General features: G+C 46.6%; 4 protein-coding genes across 4 annotated transcripts; 3 read left to right on the top strand and 1 right to left on the bottom strand.

Moving 5' to 3' along the window:
• Positions 1–304: 304 nt before the first annotated feature.
• On the bottom strand, positions 305–4,654 carry N7479_004400 (RNA helicase aquarius; the record flags this gene model as incomplete). Its single annotated transcript, XM_057252097.1, has 4 exons — positions 305–726; positions 789–4,244; positions 4,294–4,394; positions 4,446–4,654. The coding sequence occupies 4 exons, from the start codon at positions 4,652–4,654 to the stop codon at positions 305–307; spliced, it is 4,188 nt and encodes a 1,395-aa protein (XP_057111422.1).
• Positions 4,655–5,062: 408 nt separating this feature from the next.
• Positions 5,063–7,298, top strand: N7479_004399 (THO complex subunit THO1/HPR1; the record flags this gene model as incomplete). The annotated part of the gene is made up of 4 exons (XM_057252096.1): positions 5,063–5,302; positions 5,357–5,435; positions 5,486–5,604; positions 5,658–7,298. The coding sequence occupies 4 exons, from the start codon at positions 5,063–5,065 to the stop codon at positions 7,296–7,298; spliced, it is 2,079 nt and encodes a 692-aa protein (XP_057111421.1).
• Positions 7,299–11,315: 4,017 nt separating this feature from the next.
• On the top strand, positions 11,316–13,095 carry N7479_004398 (homeobox domain-containing protein; the record flags this gene model as incomplete). Its single annotated transcript, XM_057252095.1, has 5 exons — positions 11,316–11,377; positions 11,431–11,901; positions 11,958–12,095; positions 12,160–12,797; positions 12,857–13,095. 5 exons carry the CDS (start codon positions 11,316–11,318, stop codon positions 13,093–13,095), a joined length of 1,548 nt encoding a protein of 515 aa, XP_057111420.1.
• Positions 13,096–14,289: 1,194 nt separating this feature from the next.
• On the top strand, positions 14,290–14,733 carry N7479_004397 (putative copper resistance protein Crd2; the record flags this gene model as incomplete). The annotated part of the gene is made up of 3 exons (XM_057252094.1): positions 14,290–14,449; positions 14,506–14,601; positions 14,663–14,733. The coding sequence occupies 3 exons, from the start codon at positions 14,290–14,292 to the stop codon at positions 14,731–14,733; spliced, it is 327 nt and encodes a 108-aa protein (XP_057111419.1).
• Between the last annotated feature and the right edge of the window lie 456 nt (positions 14,734–15,189).

Here is a 15,189-nt window from a genome sequence, read left to right as displayed (position 1 = left end):
ATGAAACCGGAGCGTTTTAGTCGATCAAGTCTCATATCTACTTGAAGTCATGAAGATGGCCAAAGAAAAGATCGGTTGACATCGAAGCAACAAATCCGAGCCATCAGAGAGAAGACTAATTATAGAGCACAACAATAAGTCTGTTCATATCCCCAGATTATACTATACCATTTTGCCCGAGACAAGAAATGTTACGCAAGTTCATTGCATTCAAGAGCCCCTCGGAATACAAAGCAGAAAACATAGAGACCCAACATACTCCTTTATTGAGTGCTGCTGTTACCATTTTGATTTGCGAAACAACTCATACAATATCTTCATCTCCATCATCAGCCTCCATAGCCTCATCCTCATCCAAATAGCCATCCTCGCCAGCCGGCGTCGCATCCCCAATGGTAATATCTCCATCACCCATAGCCTTAATCTTGGCCTGCGTCATCTCAAACACATACTGTCCAAGGTGCTCAACACTCTCCATCGGCGTGCCCTCAACGGCGGCGCTGGCTTCCCGCGAGGACGGGAACATCTCACCAGGCGCGAGCATGAGCTTATCCGGTCGTTGCAGAAGAAGGTCGAATGCAGGCTTGAGCTCGTAGCATGATTCGAAGACTTCCCGTCGGCCGAAAATGTACAGACCCAGTCGTGCGCGGGAGAGAGCTACAGTCAGACGGCGGACGTCGCGCAGGTATCCAACACTGCGGGTTCTGGTGAGAGAAAGAATCACATCTAGAGTAATGTTAGTAATTCTAATGCTAAGTGATGTAAATATGCTTTGGAAGTCAACTCACAATCATTCTGCTCTCCCTGGTAGCGATCCACTGTCGTCACAATCTTGGGCATTCCAAACATGGGGTTCTTGCCACAGCGGTGACTCAATACATCCCGAATCAAAGCTGTCTGCCCAGCATACGTGGCTAAGATGGAGATTTTGGAAGCAGGGTATCCCAAGAGTCGCATGTACTGATACATGGCCACTGCATACTCCGCTTCACCCAGATTCTGGATAAAGTGAGGTGTCGGTTCTCGCTCTCCAGAGCCCTGGTAGTCAGGGACATTGATAAATTGGTAGTCGAACTGGAAACCGGCATTGGCCTGCTGGTACTCGGGGGCGGTTTCAACCACTGGAAGATCTCCGAGTTCCTTGTACCGCCAGCGGAAAAGCTCTGCAATGCTGGACCGTGCGCGTCCCTGCTTATCCAGGTTGATTACTGGGACACCCAATCGCGCCAGTCGCAAGAAGAGACTTTGCTCGAAGTGGGCATATTGACGGAAAGCCATGTTCTGAATGATGGGTGAGTTCTGGTAGTGGTCACCACAGAGAACAACACGCTTGAGAGGAAGTTCGCCGTTCTTCATGTTTTGCAGAGCGTTGGGGATGAAACTTTCAACTTCAGTAATCTGCGCAGCTTCTTCCATCACCACGTTATCGTAGTGGAAACCTAGATCTGCAATTTCTTGCCGCCGCATAGCTGCATGGGTCGAGGTCATCGCGATGATTCGGGCCTCCTTCACTAGGAGATAGTTCGCTTTATCGCGAGGCTGTCTCAAGATCTCGAATGGCCGGATGTCTTCTAGCTCAGAGAAGATTCGAGCAATGTGGCGTTGGCAACCTGCAGCGGTGTCGATGATCGCCTCTTTTATGGCATCAGCTTCGAATAGGGGCTGTGGAGCATTTGCAAAGTATGCTTGGAACGGGAAGGATGCGACAATCTCTTCATTTGATGTTCCTTCGGAATTGGCGTGATCCCAGAATTTGGCCCATGTTGGCTGCACGTAGACTGTATTGAAGTAACCTGCAGTCTCGCATGAATTTCCATGAGCACCCTCGACCCCGATCGATGCTGCCAAGCGCATCACTTCTGACAGATAGTGATTGCGGTTGTCAAGGAAGGATTCAACTCGTCCATACTTGCTATAGTTGGAATCAGTCTCCAATTCCTCCTCACCGTGACCCAATCGTAGTAAGTGCCGTTCATCAATATCAAGAGCAATAATTTTCTGGAATAGTTGATTCAGGGCTTGGTTGCTGTGGGCAATGAGCAGCGTCCGTTCATTTGGGAAGTTGTGGTAAATGTTGTTAATGATTTGGGTGGTGACATCAGTCTTTCCAGTACCAGGTGGTCCCACGATGACGGTGAGTCCTGGCTGCGTTCCAGATGCGATGGCTTCCACTTGGGCGGGGGTAAATCGAATTTTGTTCAACTTGGGAGCGTCGACCGGGTAAGGGCCAGGGTTTGGTGGCTTGTATGTGGAAACACGCATACTGCTAGGTGCAAACTCTGTCTCTGCGGCTTGCTCCCGGCGTCGCTTCTTCGGCGCGGGATTCTCCGCTGCAGGCTCTTGGTTAACATATTCAATAACGTAGGGCGGGCCAAAGCTGGCATTCTCAGCCCCCGAAGGTTCAATGCCCGGGAAGCTTTCTACCAAATGAGACCAGTCCAAAAATGTGTCTCGGAAGTCTACAGTGCTAAGTCGGTTTGGTAGCTGCGTGTATCGAGCACTAGCTGGATCCCCATAGCCCAGGAAGATGTCCTGAATCCAGGAAGGAAGCGTCATGTCAGAGACAATAAGCTTTTGCATCGTCTGCAGAATTGACTTGAAGTTATTCTCCCTACCCTTTCTCCGTGCAACCACGTTGATGAGGGGGTAAATGTCCGGTTTGCCGTGGGCCTGTTGGTCCTTATCGGCTTTAAATGCAGCCGCATCCAAATTGACGATCAATCTCCTCGATCGTGCCCTAGACTGAGAGCCATTTGTCTGGCCAGGATATTGTCGCAATGCGCGGCCTTGCTCGTCAAGTACCTGTACGATCTCGGCCGTTCGAAGATGGATCATCCGAGGGCCTTCAGATGCACCTTGTTCTGACTGTGACGAACTGGACTGGACGGCCAAAAGATAGACGACGTCATCAGGACGGAGTGAGTCCCATTCCCTCCTAACATTATCTGCAAGCCGTCCCACCTCTATTGCGATCTCGGCTCGAACAAAAGCCGGGTTTGTTGCCCCGACCTTTGGAGGTGCGACATCAATAATAGCAGGCTTCGAAATTGGAATAGCCATTCGAGAGAATCCCTCAAAGTTTAAGCTTCCGTCACGTGCTGCCTTTGGCTGCATGCGTTTAACGAGGGACTCCATGTCCTTGCGGATTTGGAAGAATGCTTCCGATCGGTAGAGAAGGAAGGAGCGCCAAAGGAAATCTCCGAGACTCAGATACTGGAGATTCAACTTTGGGATTGCCAGAGGCCTCGATCCGTCGTATGTCTCATTTCTCAACAAGGCCGGGTCGTAGAGGGTTTCCTCCGTCGGAAGTGGACTCAACTTCTCAACAGCTTCTTGGAAGGGTATCTTGCGTTCATAATAAGATGCCAAAACTTCCAGATAGAACTGACGGTCTGGAGTCACGTTCGATGATTTTGGGTAGCTTGTGCGGAATCCTAGGTGAGAGCAAAGACTCTGGAGCTCCGACTCGTCTAGAGAAGATAGCTGTCCCTCTAGATCCGCTCGCTGCTCAATTGATCCCATATTAGACAGCGCGAGAATCGTGAGCTTGTCTTTGAAGAACTTCATCGAGGTTCTTTGCAACTGGGCCAATTCCTGGCAATGCAGGTCGTAGACTCCCTGTGGAGAAAGAGCCTCGCCAGAGTAGTCATCAAGTGCAAATTCGACAAAATGTTTGAGAAGGCTATGGAAGTCACGTAGAAGGGCATTATCAGGCACACGGTAGAGCTGTGAAAGGCGAATAATCGACAGAAGGTTGAGATCCTTCAACAACGTGTTCACGTAACGCCTAGTAGGAAGCTGGCTTTCGAGATCAACCAAGAGCTCAAGGAAACGTTCACAGTATAACAAGTTCTCAGCCTGGTCCTTTTCAGGTCCATTCAATCTATGAAGGAAATCCAAGAGCATTGTATACAGCCATGAACGTTCGAAGCGCATCTTTGCTTTGGCCGCTTCATCTCCAGCCTCGTATCGCTTCACAGAGGCTCTCCATGCCTTTTTCAGTGTCGGTGCCTTTGCAATAATACGATCCCTAGTGTCCTCACTGGCCAGATTGTGCCAGACCGAGATAGAAACGAGGGGCGCACATTCTTTGCGGATCAGGACATTCTCGAGCGACTGGAAGGCACTGATGATAAACGATATGATAGAGAGTCGAGAGCGAGTCGGAAGTGAATGATCAATGCTCATCGAGAGAATACGGTGGAAGAGGTTGGAGAAGTCATCTGAGCGGTCGGAGAAGATATCTGCAACTGTCAGTTTTGCCCTGTTATAGATCATGTCGCATTGACTCACCCCATATCGGTAAATGCTCGCGATGCTTTACGCTGACGATCAATGCAATCAACAATACATGATGATTAGACGCATCCTCTGTGTAAGTCGGCCAAAGGAATCTAGAGAGCAGGTTAGCGTTAGCCCTGTAGGCATGACTAGAGGGAACGTACTTCTCAAGAACGTTCAAGTTCTCGAGGATCAATAGTGAGCGACTGCTGAAAGCCTCTGCTTCCAAAGGATCCAACAATTGCTTCTTGATGACATCGGGTTTGGCCTTGCGGACCTTCGTGTTCAGCCAGTGGGCCTTGGCTAGTTGTACCCACGGGCTTTCTTCACGAAAGTCCACCACTGTAGGCCTGGATTCGAGACTCTGCGCCATCGCAGGAGTCAATAGTTTCCTTAACCTAATAAATTGGAGTTGGTCAAGGAGGGGTGGATTGGCGCAGTCGGGAACATCTGAATTGGTGAAGCTGGGGGAGCTTTTCAAAAAAGTCTTGGCTTTGAGTTCCGCCGAGCCGCAGTTCTCAATCAATCCGACCACTTTGTTTCCCTCCTTCCTACACCCATCTAAGCTTTCTTTCTCCTCCTGTCACCTGTCTTTTAATAGACGATTGAAGTCACACTTGAGAAGAAGCTGAAGACCGCAACCAAGGAAATACCAAGTCCCCCTAAACAGACAATCGAGAAGTCGCTTCCGAACACACTCGAGACCACACTCGGAGACGACACTTTCGAGACAACCCCTCAAGGGTCCCTTACAAAGGCGCCTTGGTAGACACTTCACAAAATGGCGAACGAGGACGTCGCGGGAGTTCAGGTCTACAAAAGACTAGTGGACAGTCTCCTGGATCGCGCCGCGCAGGTCAAGCCTGACAAGCAGATCGAACCGCCTTTGACCGAAACACACCTGGGCGAATCGATATGGCAAGTACCATCTGAGGATGATAAAGCTACAAAGCATTTAAGCCCACAGACCAAGATTGCGGCCGTGGAGATCGCGTTTCGTGAGAAGTTCTATCGTGTCTTGGTACGGCCCATACAAGGCTCTAGTCCCCAGAGCATCGTTAACAGTTCATCATAGGCCTCGACTTCCATCGATGATCCCGCTTTCATTCAAATCTGGAACCTCCTCGACATTGTCTCGATCTTTTCTGATAATGGTCAGTCTCCACACTCCATCCGCATTCCTTATAACTCTAACAACCACCAGAGCAATGCGAACCCGGCCTGATTTTCTGGCTCATTGAAGAGCTCTTAGATAGTCAAACCATTAATGGTTGCCGCAAGGTGTTTGACTACCTGGAGTCCCGAAGGGAGAGGAACACCAAGGTCAGCATGGCCCCTCATCTACCGGATCTGTCGCAAAGCTAACCCCACAAAAGAAGCACTTCAAACAGAAAAGTTTAGTCATTCTACGATCCTGCAACGAGCTTCTTCGCCGGCTCTCGCGCGCAGAAGATACAGTGTTTTGCGGCCGGGTGTTTATCTATCTCTTCCAAAGTTTCCCACTTGGAGACAAGAGTTCGGTTAACCTGCGCGGCGAGTTCCACTCCGAGAATGTCACAACTTTTGATGAGATTGCGAAAGAGCCTACCGAGAAGCAGGAGCAGGATACAGCAATGACTGAAGGGACTGAACCTGCAGCACCCGGAGAGGCAGCGGCGGGCCAGGCTGAGACCCTTTCTCAGCAAACATCAAAAGCGCCCAAGGTTGTTGTTTCTACTGATGATGAGAAGAAATCAGATGACGTTGACCTGGATGCACTCTACCCGCTCTTCTGGAGCCTTCAGGCCTATTTCTCTGCACCGAGCAAGGTGTTCGATGCGGAACGATTTACATCATTCAAGACTGGAATGGAAGCTACGCTAGCTGCATTCAAGAACATCAACACTGAGATGGAAAATGAGAGTTCGGCCCGAGCGTCAGAAGATGCCCGCAAGTCGAACAAGCGCAAGCGCATCGCGGATGGTAATGAAGTCGCCACCAGCTTCAACCCGAAGTACTTGACCAGCCGGGATCTGTTTGACCTCGAAATCAGCGATACTGCCTTCCGACGACACGTTCTTGTCCAGGCTCTTATTCTCCTTGACTTTGTGCTTTCCCTCACATCCAAGTCCAAATCACGCCTGGTCGATACGACGAACAAGTCCGTTCTCTACGGTTTCACTTTGAATGAGGAGGATACCAAGTGGGCGACCAACACGCGAAAAGGTATCGAGGGATATCTGCAACAGGGGCCCGGGGGCAAGTTCTACTATCGCATGGTGGACACGGTCTTGTCTCGAGACAAGAACTGGGTGCGGTGGAAAGCCGAGGGCTGTCCATTGATTGAACGCCCGGCCATCTCCGCAGCAGAGTACACGGCTTCCCGCGAGCATGCCACCAAAGCTTATGCCAACAAACGCCTTCGTCTGTCCCCGATGGGCTCTCTCGATTTGAAGTTCCTTGCCGACACCGAGGCGCTCGCCAATATTGAACGTCTCAAGGAATCCGGCCGATACACCGTTCCTTCCGCGGACTCGTTCTTGAAGGGCATCATGGATGATGAAATGGATATCGATATGGCGATGACCGACGAGGACAAGGCGATTGCCGAGGGCGCTAAAGCCAGCAAGTCCTGGCGAATCTTGCGTCTTGCTGCAAAAGGAAAGCTCGCTGCATTCGACAAAATTGGAGACAACAACAATCTACAGGTCTTGTTCGAAACTGCTACAGCGATTGAGGATAGCAATGAGCTCGGTTCCTCTAGTGATACCAAGGATCTTCCCCAGTCCCTCGATGAAAGTCCGGACTTGCCTATTGAAACCAAAGAGTCCGGTGAAACGAGTGAGCCTGTTGAGGGAAAAGTCGACACGGCTGATCAATCTGAGGGTCAGAACCTTCCCCGGGATCTCTCCCAGGACCCAGATCAGGAAATGCAAGTTGAAAGCAAAGACGTCATCAGCAAAGAACAAGATCCAAGCACGGATGACAACGAAGAGGCCCTTGCCGCCTCTAACGCCTCGAAAGACTCTGCCACCTAAAGCCGAATTGTGGCTTGAAGAATATTTTTTGCTGGCTTTGACCCCCCTTTTGTCCGGAGAAAATCCCCCAATGGGCGTCTCAGTACCAGCCACACAACCAGATTATCAAGGCAACTTGCAGGATTTCATGCATCGATATCACGCCGTTGCCATCTGGGAGATTACTACATCCGTGCACCTGCATTATCTACACATCGGGAATTACTCAGCACATTTGCTGGTTTTTTTTCGATCAGAGCGGTACTCCGTACATTCGGGAGTCATCTCTCCTAAGAGAGTCCAAACCCTTTATCTTTGCCTAATTCGGGCTTATTCCACGAGCTTGTTTTTTTTTTTTTTTTTTTTTTTTTTTTTTTTTTCAAGAATCCCCCCCCCCCTTCTTCAGGGTCAGCTAGCTTCATAGCGGGATCTGAAAAAAAGATGTCTCTTAAACCGAAACAAAAAAAAATCAATTGGCCCCTATGGCCCATACGACTCCTGAATCCAGCATTTGGGAAGCGGGTCACTAACACAAGCGACGAAAGCTCATACCCCAGGGACATAACGTGGAGACCAAGATTCTTTAACTGATCGGCAACTCTAATACAAATGACTTGAAAGGGTTCCTGCATGAAGTAAAGTAGAAAGAATTAATCACGTTATGTTGTTCTCGCTAATTTCTGACAAGTGGCGTTGGCGTTGCAGCCATGTTTCACTTTTCCATTTTATCCCAATTTCTTTGTTATATATATTTTTGTATCAGAGACTAGGGTAAGATTAAGTGGCTTCATTGGAAACAATCCAAAAAAAAAAAAAAAGGAGAAAGAATACGGAGTAAATCTACCGGAATATAGTATAAACATAACTCTGTACGCGAGATCACGGGAAAAAAAAGCCCCCATCGAAATCATTAGTTGCAGAAGTGGGCACTCTTTTTTTTTCCTTTTTGTCCACTTAGCCCCTTTTCGCAGAAGAATTCAAAGTATGGAGTAGTTCGTGACGATATAGTGCAATATAGTGCAATATAACACAATATAGAATATAGGGTTCGAGAAGAGCAAGCGAACAAGAAAACCGCGCACTGATCGCCTGGGGTTCGATGCATAGCAACTCCACTGGAAAATCAAACCACATGGGAAATTCAACCGTCTGAACCACTATCGACACAAGCGTCAAGTTTGATCTCCACCAGTGGACATATGGAATATAACGGTATGTGGTCCGATCTGATGCACTGGCCATGTGGGACTTTGGAATTATTGATTCTCTACTCCGTAGACGGAGTACCTACGGAGGATATATGGACCGGTTTATTCGGATTACTGTGACCCGATCTAGTCCTATTTAAGGATTGTTGGTTTTGGCAATCTGGTATATATAAAGTACTACTACTCCGTACTCCGATACTTTTCGTATAATACTGTCAGAAGATACATTCTCTAGTACTTTGTACTCCATGTAATACATATATATGTATTATACTGCACGGGCTAATGTGCCGGGGTTTTGTTTTATATTAATTCTAATCAAGTAAAAGCGAATCCCGCCAAGAGATCGGCTTGCGTCACCCACTTAATATGATAAATAATAAATAGGGTAGAGTACATATAGGGAGTACTACATAGGGGTGGTCTATGAAGTACTTTATATATATAATCCTTTATATGACTATATAAAATCATATGTTTATATCTGTAAATATATATATATATATACAAAGGTATATATTTTTATATACCTAAGGTATATAAGGTATATAAGGTGAAAGAGTATTTAACATAGTAAAAAGATCAAGCTAAATGTTTCGATCGATCTTTCCCCGCACCGGGAGATTAGAAGGACAACGTGCATCATACGTTTCTTTCTCTTACTACGTAGCGATCGTCACACTTTCGGCCGCCTCTCTACATCGAAACGCCAACGGCTCCGAGTTTTCTCCTCAAATGATCCACTTAAAATGTGGTTTTTTTTTGTATACTCTTTTCTATGTTTTGTATGTGTTTGTATGTTTCATTTTCTAAGAAAAAAAAACACAGAATATGCCAAACTCTTAATACTATATGCGATAACTAGGACCTTTTTCGCCTATTAATCCTATCCGATATCCGACCCGATGCTCTTCAGTACCATTTTCTTTGACCCACATCGGATTTTGATGTTTTTTTTTACGCCTCATTCTGTGACTTGAATTGTTTCACATTGTGGAGATTTCCAGGGGAGTCTCTAACAACTACCGAGTGGGATTCTAACTCGCTAAAAACGGTCTAAATTCCGCTATTGTCTTGGGAAATCAAGAAATGGACCTAACTTCGTCTCAGAGGCTCTATAGGCGATTAAGCCCCTTCAAGTTTCAGCTGGCTAATGCAGGCTTGGTTATTTCCTGTTTTTAAATCTATTTATTATATATAATTATATTATACATATTATACATATTATACATATATTATACCGTATATTTCTTTTTTCCTTTTTCTGGCATTTATCTCCACTCTCGACTCTTCGCTTCTTTCCGAATTGGAGCGTAGCGGGCAGTTCTCTGAGTGGCTGTCTTTTTCTCCTATAGCCCCGAGGGTCCGGCTTAGGGTGCCGCTTATGGATCCCAACGCCACTAACATAGCCGACTGGTTCTATTCCACATGGCACGTTCTGTTTCATAACGTGTAGAACCTTTTCTTTTTTTCTGTCCGTATAGATCCGAGCACGGTCAATTCCATATACTTTCTTATATATACCAGACAATATATCAATATATACAGTAGATATTTATATATATATATACATATATATAAACATACAAGTAGGGCATTGTCTCCTTTATCTTTCTCTCCAAGTCTCAGGTCCCGCAGGACCCATTTCTTTCCTCTCCTTTTACCCAAGCTGAAAAGTTCTCAGCTTACAGACGATTCGCCATGAAGATTCAATGACTAGTGTCATATTCTACCCTTACGAAATAGCTCTGGGAATTTCCCGTACCTATCACTTCGTATGCAGGGACGCCTTATGGATACAAGGGCTTTAGGCCGCATACGGGCATTGGATCGGAAACGATTTTATTCTCCGAGCCGATCCTTTTAGTTTCTGACGCTGTGTATTCTGTTTTACCCAAGGTTAACGGCTGCCACTATAGACCATTTAGTATAGGATCTTCATCCCAGGTAAATAGATCGTTGATCTGTGTGGACTCGAATCTGTTGGACTTTTACACTGTACTCCGTACATATGTACATTAGTTCTCACACCCGGCCCACCTAAAGAATTTATCTGGCCAAATTGGCCGAACCGTATTGTATGATTTGAATGTGTTTTTTTCTTTCTTTTTTTTCTCTTTCCTATGGGGGAATTGGATATTCTCTTCTTAGAAGTTGAACAAGTATATATATATGTTATACATGCTGTTATAAAGTGGCCAACGTTGTGGACCCTATTAATATCCCTGTATTTCCACTGTTACCTTGGCTATCAAGACCTCTTTGCCTCACAGGATATCTCCGGTCGATCCTACTCTAGCGGCATTGTCCCAGGTACCACATTTTCATTTTGGTGGATGCCTTTCTACAATCTCTTATACTACCCAGCTGCGTAAAGATCATCAAAATCGGAACCGATCTCAGATCGAAAAAAAAAAAAAAAAAAAAGGACTCTGGAGACAGTTGTCCCGCTTGACGTCTTATCCTCTTTTTTTCGTTTGGGCCTTGTTTTTTCCCTTTCTCCTCTGGGAAACACACCGGTTCCTTTTCACCTGACCTTTTGGCGCCTTTAATCCCCTTTTCCTGTCAACCCTACTTTTAATTGCACTGAAATCCTTTTTTATCCTTTTTTTTTACCGGCACTTCAGACCCACCAACGTCTCATATCGGGGGAGTCTACCGTTTCCTTTTTGGGCTAGAATTTCTCCTATTGTTTCTCTGTTAACGAAAAGACTTGACTTGAACTTGAACTTGGACTCGACTCTCTTTCTTGTTCTTTCATATTTGTCGATTTTTTTGACGGGTAAGGGCAAATATACAGGCCAGACATACCAAAAACTAGATCCTTACCATGTCAGTCGGTGGCCCTTGCCTTTGGTTGCCTTCGTTATCTTCACCAGTTCCTTCGCCCCTGTCTGCTGTTTCCTCTCACCTATCAGCTCGAAACAGCGATAGACTTTCATTAGGGCCCAGGACTATCTCACCACGACTATCTATGCAAAAAAAGAGGAGCCTGGCGTTCCTGTTCCTGTGCACGTTCCCGCTCGTCCTGTGGAGATGCAGCCAGTTGGTTTTAAGGCTGAGAACGCCTTGAATAACCCGGTGGCACAGCCTGTCAGCATGGGTTCAGCGCCGTATTTGGGAAGAGATGTTTCACGGGATACGGTCAACCAACGATTGGAGGCCGCAAAACAGGATATGCTGCCGCGTGTTAAGTTGGAAATTCCGAGTCTGAATCAGCGGGTCTTTTCGAGTGTTCAGCCCCTGGTCGGGCCCGGTCATCATGAAGAGGCCGGTATTTCATCCTTTTCGGGCCATGACTCGAGAGACGACCACGAGAGAGAATCGACAATCAGTCCTGATGACGATAAGGATATCATGGGTAGCGATGACAATAGATCGCCTTCCATGGAGAAGAAGAAGATGAAACGTTTTCGGTACGAATGTCGGAATTATGAAGTACAGCGCGCATTGTGGCTGACAAGAAGTATAGTTTAACACATAACCAAACCCGCTTTTTGATGAGCGAGTTCACTCGCCAGGCACACCCCGATGCGGCTCATCGAGAACGTCTGTCGAGGGAAATCCCCGGACTGACCCCGCGTCAAGTGCAAGTCTGGTTCCAAAATAGGTAGGGCGGTTGTTCATCTAGTTTTGGATTCGTTCGTCATTGACTAACGTGGATGGACTGCCAGGCGAGCAAAGCTCAAGCGTCTCACTACGAATGATCGGGAGAGAATGCTCAAATCTCGGGCCCTTCCTGACGATTTCGATACCACAAAGGTTCTCCGAACGCCCTTTGAGGGCAAACAATCAGGTGCCACGCCAGTGGCATCTCCACAAGGCTATGCCGCTCCAAATCCAGATTTCGGGACTTTGAGAACGCTGCGTACCGATTGCTATCCCCGACCAAATGAAGACGAATATCTCGTCTCGCCTCTTAGCTCTGCATCAACAGCAGGAACCTACATGTCCTCGACGGGACGAAATGACAGCCTGCCTCAGTCAAACATGATGTTCCGTCCTGCTGCATCTGCCTCCATGTCCGATTTACATAGAACCATCCGCAACGATTACCCAATCACTAGATCCAGCAGTTTGTCTGATGCATCCGCCCATCCGTCAGCATATGCGGGGTATCATATGCACAATCGCTTCGCAGGACCGCAGCCAAATCAACCAGGTCTACCGTACATGAGACGACCTATGGAATACGCTATACCCCGTCATCCAGGAAACTTGGGACCATATGATCAGCATCAATCATTCGAGGGTTCGGTGTCACCAACAGATACTCAAAACCCACATATTGCCTATGATATGCACAATCTAGGTTCGTTTTTTTTTTCTCCTTTCGACTTCAGACGATTTTCTAACATGATTTTTATATAGGTCCCCAACAACAAAACTACAATCTTGGAATGGGCTCTCAATTACCTACCCAAGGTCGACCTATGGCCACCATGCAGAACCTGCCAGTCTCGGCAGCACAAGATTATCGGCCATATTCCTACGAGGCCACCACAGGCCCAATGGGCACACCAATTCCCTATACACAAGCAAATACCTCGACTCTGAGTCTCCCAACTTCAGAGCCACCTTACAACTACCCCAACTATATCCAACAATAAGCGGGGAGGGGCAAGACAGTGGGCTTTACAAAAAAAAAGTTGGCTGCCACTTGTCTGTTATACGATATCCTCGTTTTGCTTTCCACCTCTCCTGCTTCATCTCCATCCCATCTCCCATCTCCGCCTTTCTGGTTAACTGGTTAGCTGGGTTAACCAAAGATCCGCGATCTACATCAGCGAGTATTAATCATTAATCATTCTCATAGCGTTCACCATTTCTGGTCTCTGGTCTCTGGGTTTTCTTTTGGGGGGGTTTTTCTTCTGTGTCCTGTGTTATCAACTATCTTTTTAAACCCTTTTTCTTGTCTGCATCTACACCCTTCATTTGATTCCATATCACCATGTTGTTCTCCATTTCTGTCGCGTTTCTTTTGGTCTGGTCTGGTCTGGAATCTAGCGTCATTGTCTGGGAGGCAGTTTTTGTCTAATATTAATTGTTTCTGATCTCGCTGCATAGCCTCGGGGTGAAAGGTGGAAATGGTATAGATATGCTACTGTGTTATAGAAGCAGACAAGACCATCAAGTCTACAATTCACTTAAACCAAATAAACCACGTTTATCTTTGACATTTCTTTTGCATCTACTTTTATGGCACTATCAATATTTCAATGTCTGATTCTTCACTATGTAGTCTGTACTCCATACTCCATACCAACATGATATATTCTGACTTATTAAGGTCTAAGCTCCGGATGCAACTAAACAATAGTTCCCTTGCGTGCATACCCTATAAAGCCTCCCAAAACAGAAGTCTAACCCAACGTGGTCCTGGTCATCTAAATCCTATCCATCGAATCAGAATCAAGACAAAAGTAATCAAATTCCCTTTCAACAATCTCCGTACAACGTAGACAGTCAGGCCACATCTTCACAGCCACTCAAGAGGCGTGTATTTGTTCGTCGCTACTGTGGGCCAATCAGCGTCCACCGAAACAAACCACCGAATCACGTGGTACCATCTCTCCCGGCCAATCATAGTCCAGCAATTGATAATCACCACCCTCTGACGCATGCGGACGAAGTGGTATAAAGGAACTCGTAGGAGCAGTGCAATTATTTTTCTTTCTCTCAGACATTCTCATCTCGATTCCAAGAAAAAGACATTCTTCAATATTTCAAACTCACAAACCTCTCGCCTTCATCAACATCATTCAATCTTCAAAAACTACGTCATATCAAACCAACCCGCCAAAATGGTCCACCCCACTACTACTTGCTGCAAGACCGCCCAAGATGGCTCCTGCGTCTGTGCCGCCCAGGCCAAGTGCTCCTGCGGCCAGCAGGACGCTCTCAACTGCAGCTGCAACAAGGCTGCCTCCGAGAACACCGTATCTGGTCCCCGCTGCTCATGCCGTATGTGAAACTCCACTATTCTGATAATTACATATATACTAACATATTTGAAATAGGCTCTCGCCCAGCTGGCCAGTGCACCTGTGAGCGTGCCGTGAGCGAGAACAAGCCTGTTGCTGGCGAGACTTGTGCCTGTGGTAGCCGTCCTCAGGGTGAGTTTTTAGGTTCCTTTTATAGATGTGATTTGAATGCCTTGTTAACTTTGAACTTTAGCTTCTTGTACCTGTGAGAAGGCTGCTGCTATTGAATCTGCCCTCGAGGTTGACTTCACTACCCGTGCTTAAGTGCGATTCACTTGTATCTTTTGCTTTGATGGAATGCTCCGTCATTGATATTTGCATTTTTGATCCCTATCTTCATGGGGCGGTGGCGTCTTGGGCTTGGGCATTCTTATTGGTTGAGGTCTGCTTTGGGGGTTTACTTTATCATTAACCGGTTACTGAATGAGATATGAAACGAGATATTAATGCTATCCAATTTTCACTACCATGTAAATACCAAACGCAAGGAACGAATTGCGAGTAACTTGTAGGCTACGTATATTTTTCCCGTGCACATTAAGAGTTATCGAAATAGGCTTGGGTGGCTTTGAAACGGAAATATACATACTTCTTAAAATAGACATTGGTACGACGTGTCGAGCCTCATAAAGCTTGTTTATAGAAAGATGCACGTCAAGGGCAATATGTTGAAATGATTATAAGCTTTTAACCAGCACCTTTTCCGAGATTCACTATTTC

This window comes from Penicillium vulpinum (assembly GCF_028829585.1).
Source record: "Penicillium vulpinum strain IBT 29486 chromosome Unknown utg000002l_segment0_segment0, whole genome shotgun sequence".
Lineage (NCBI taxonomy): Eukaryota > Fungi > Ascomycota > Eurotiomycetes > Eurotiales > Aspergillaceae > Penicillium > Penicillium vulpinum.
This window is presented reverse-complemented; position numbering and strand designations above follow the sequence as displayed.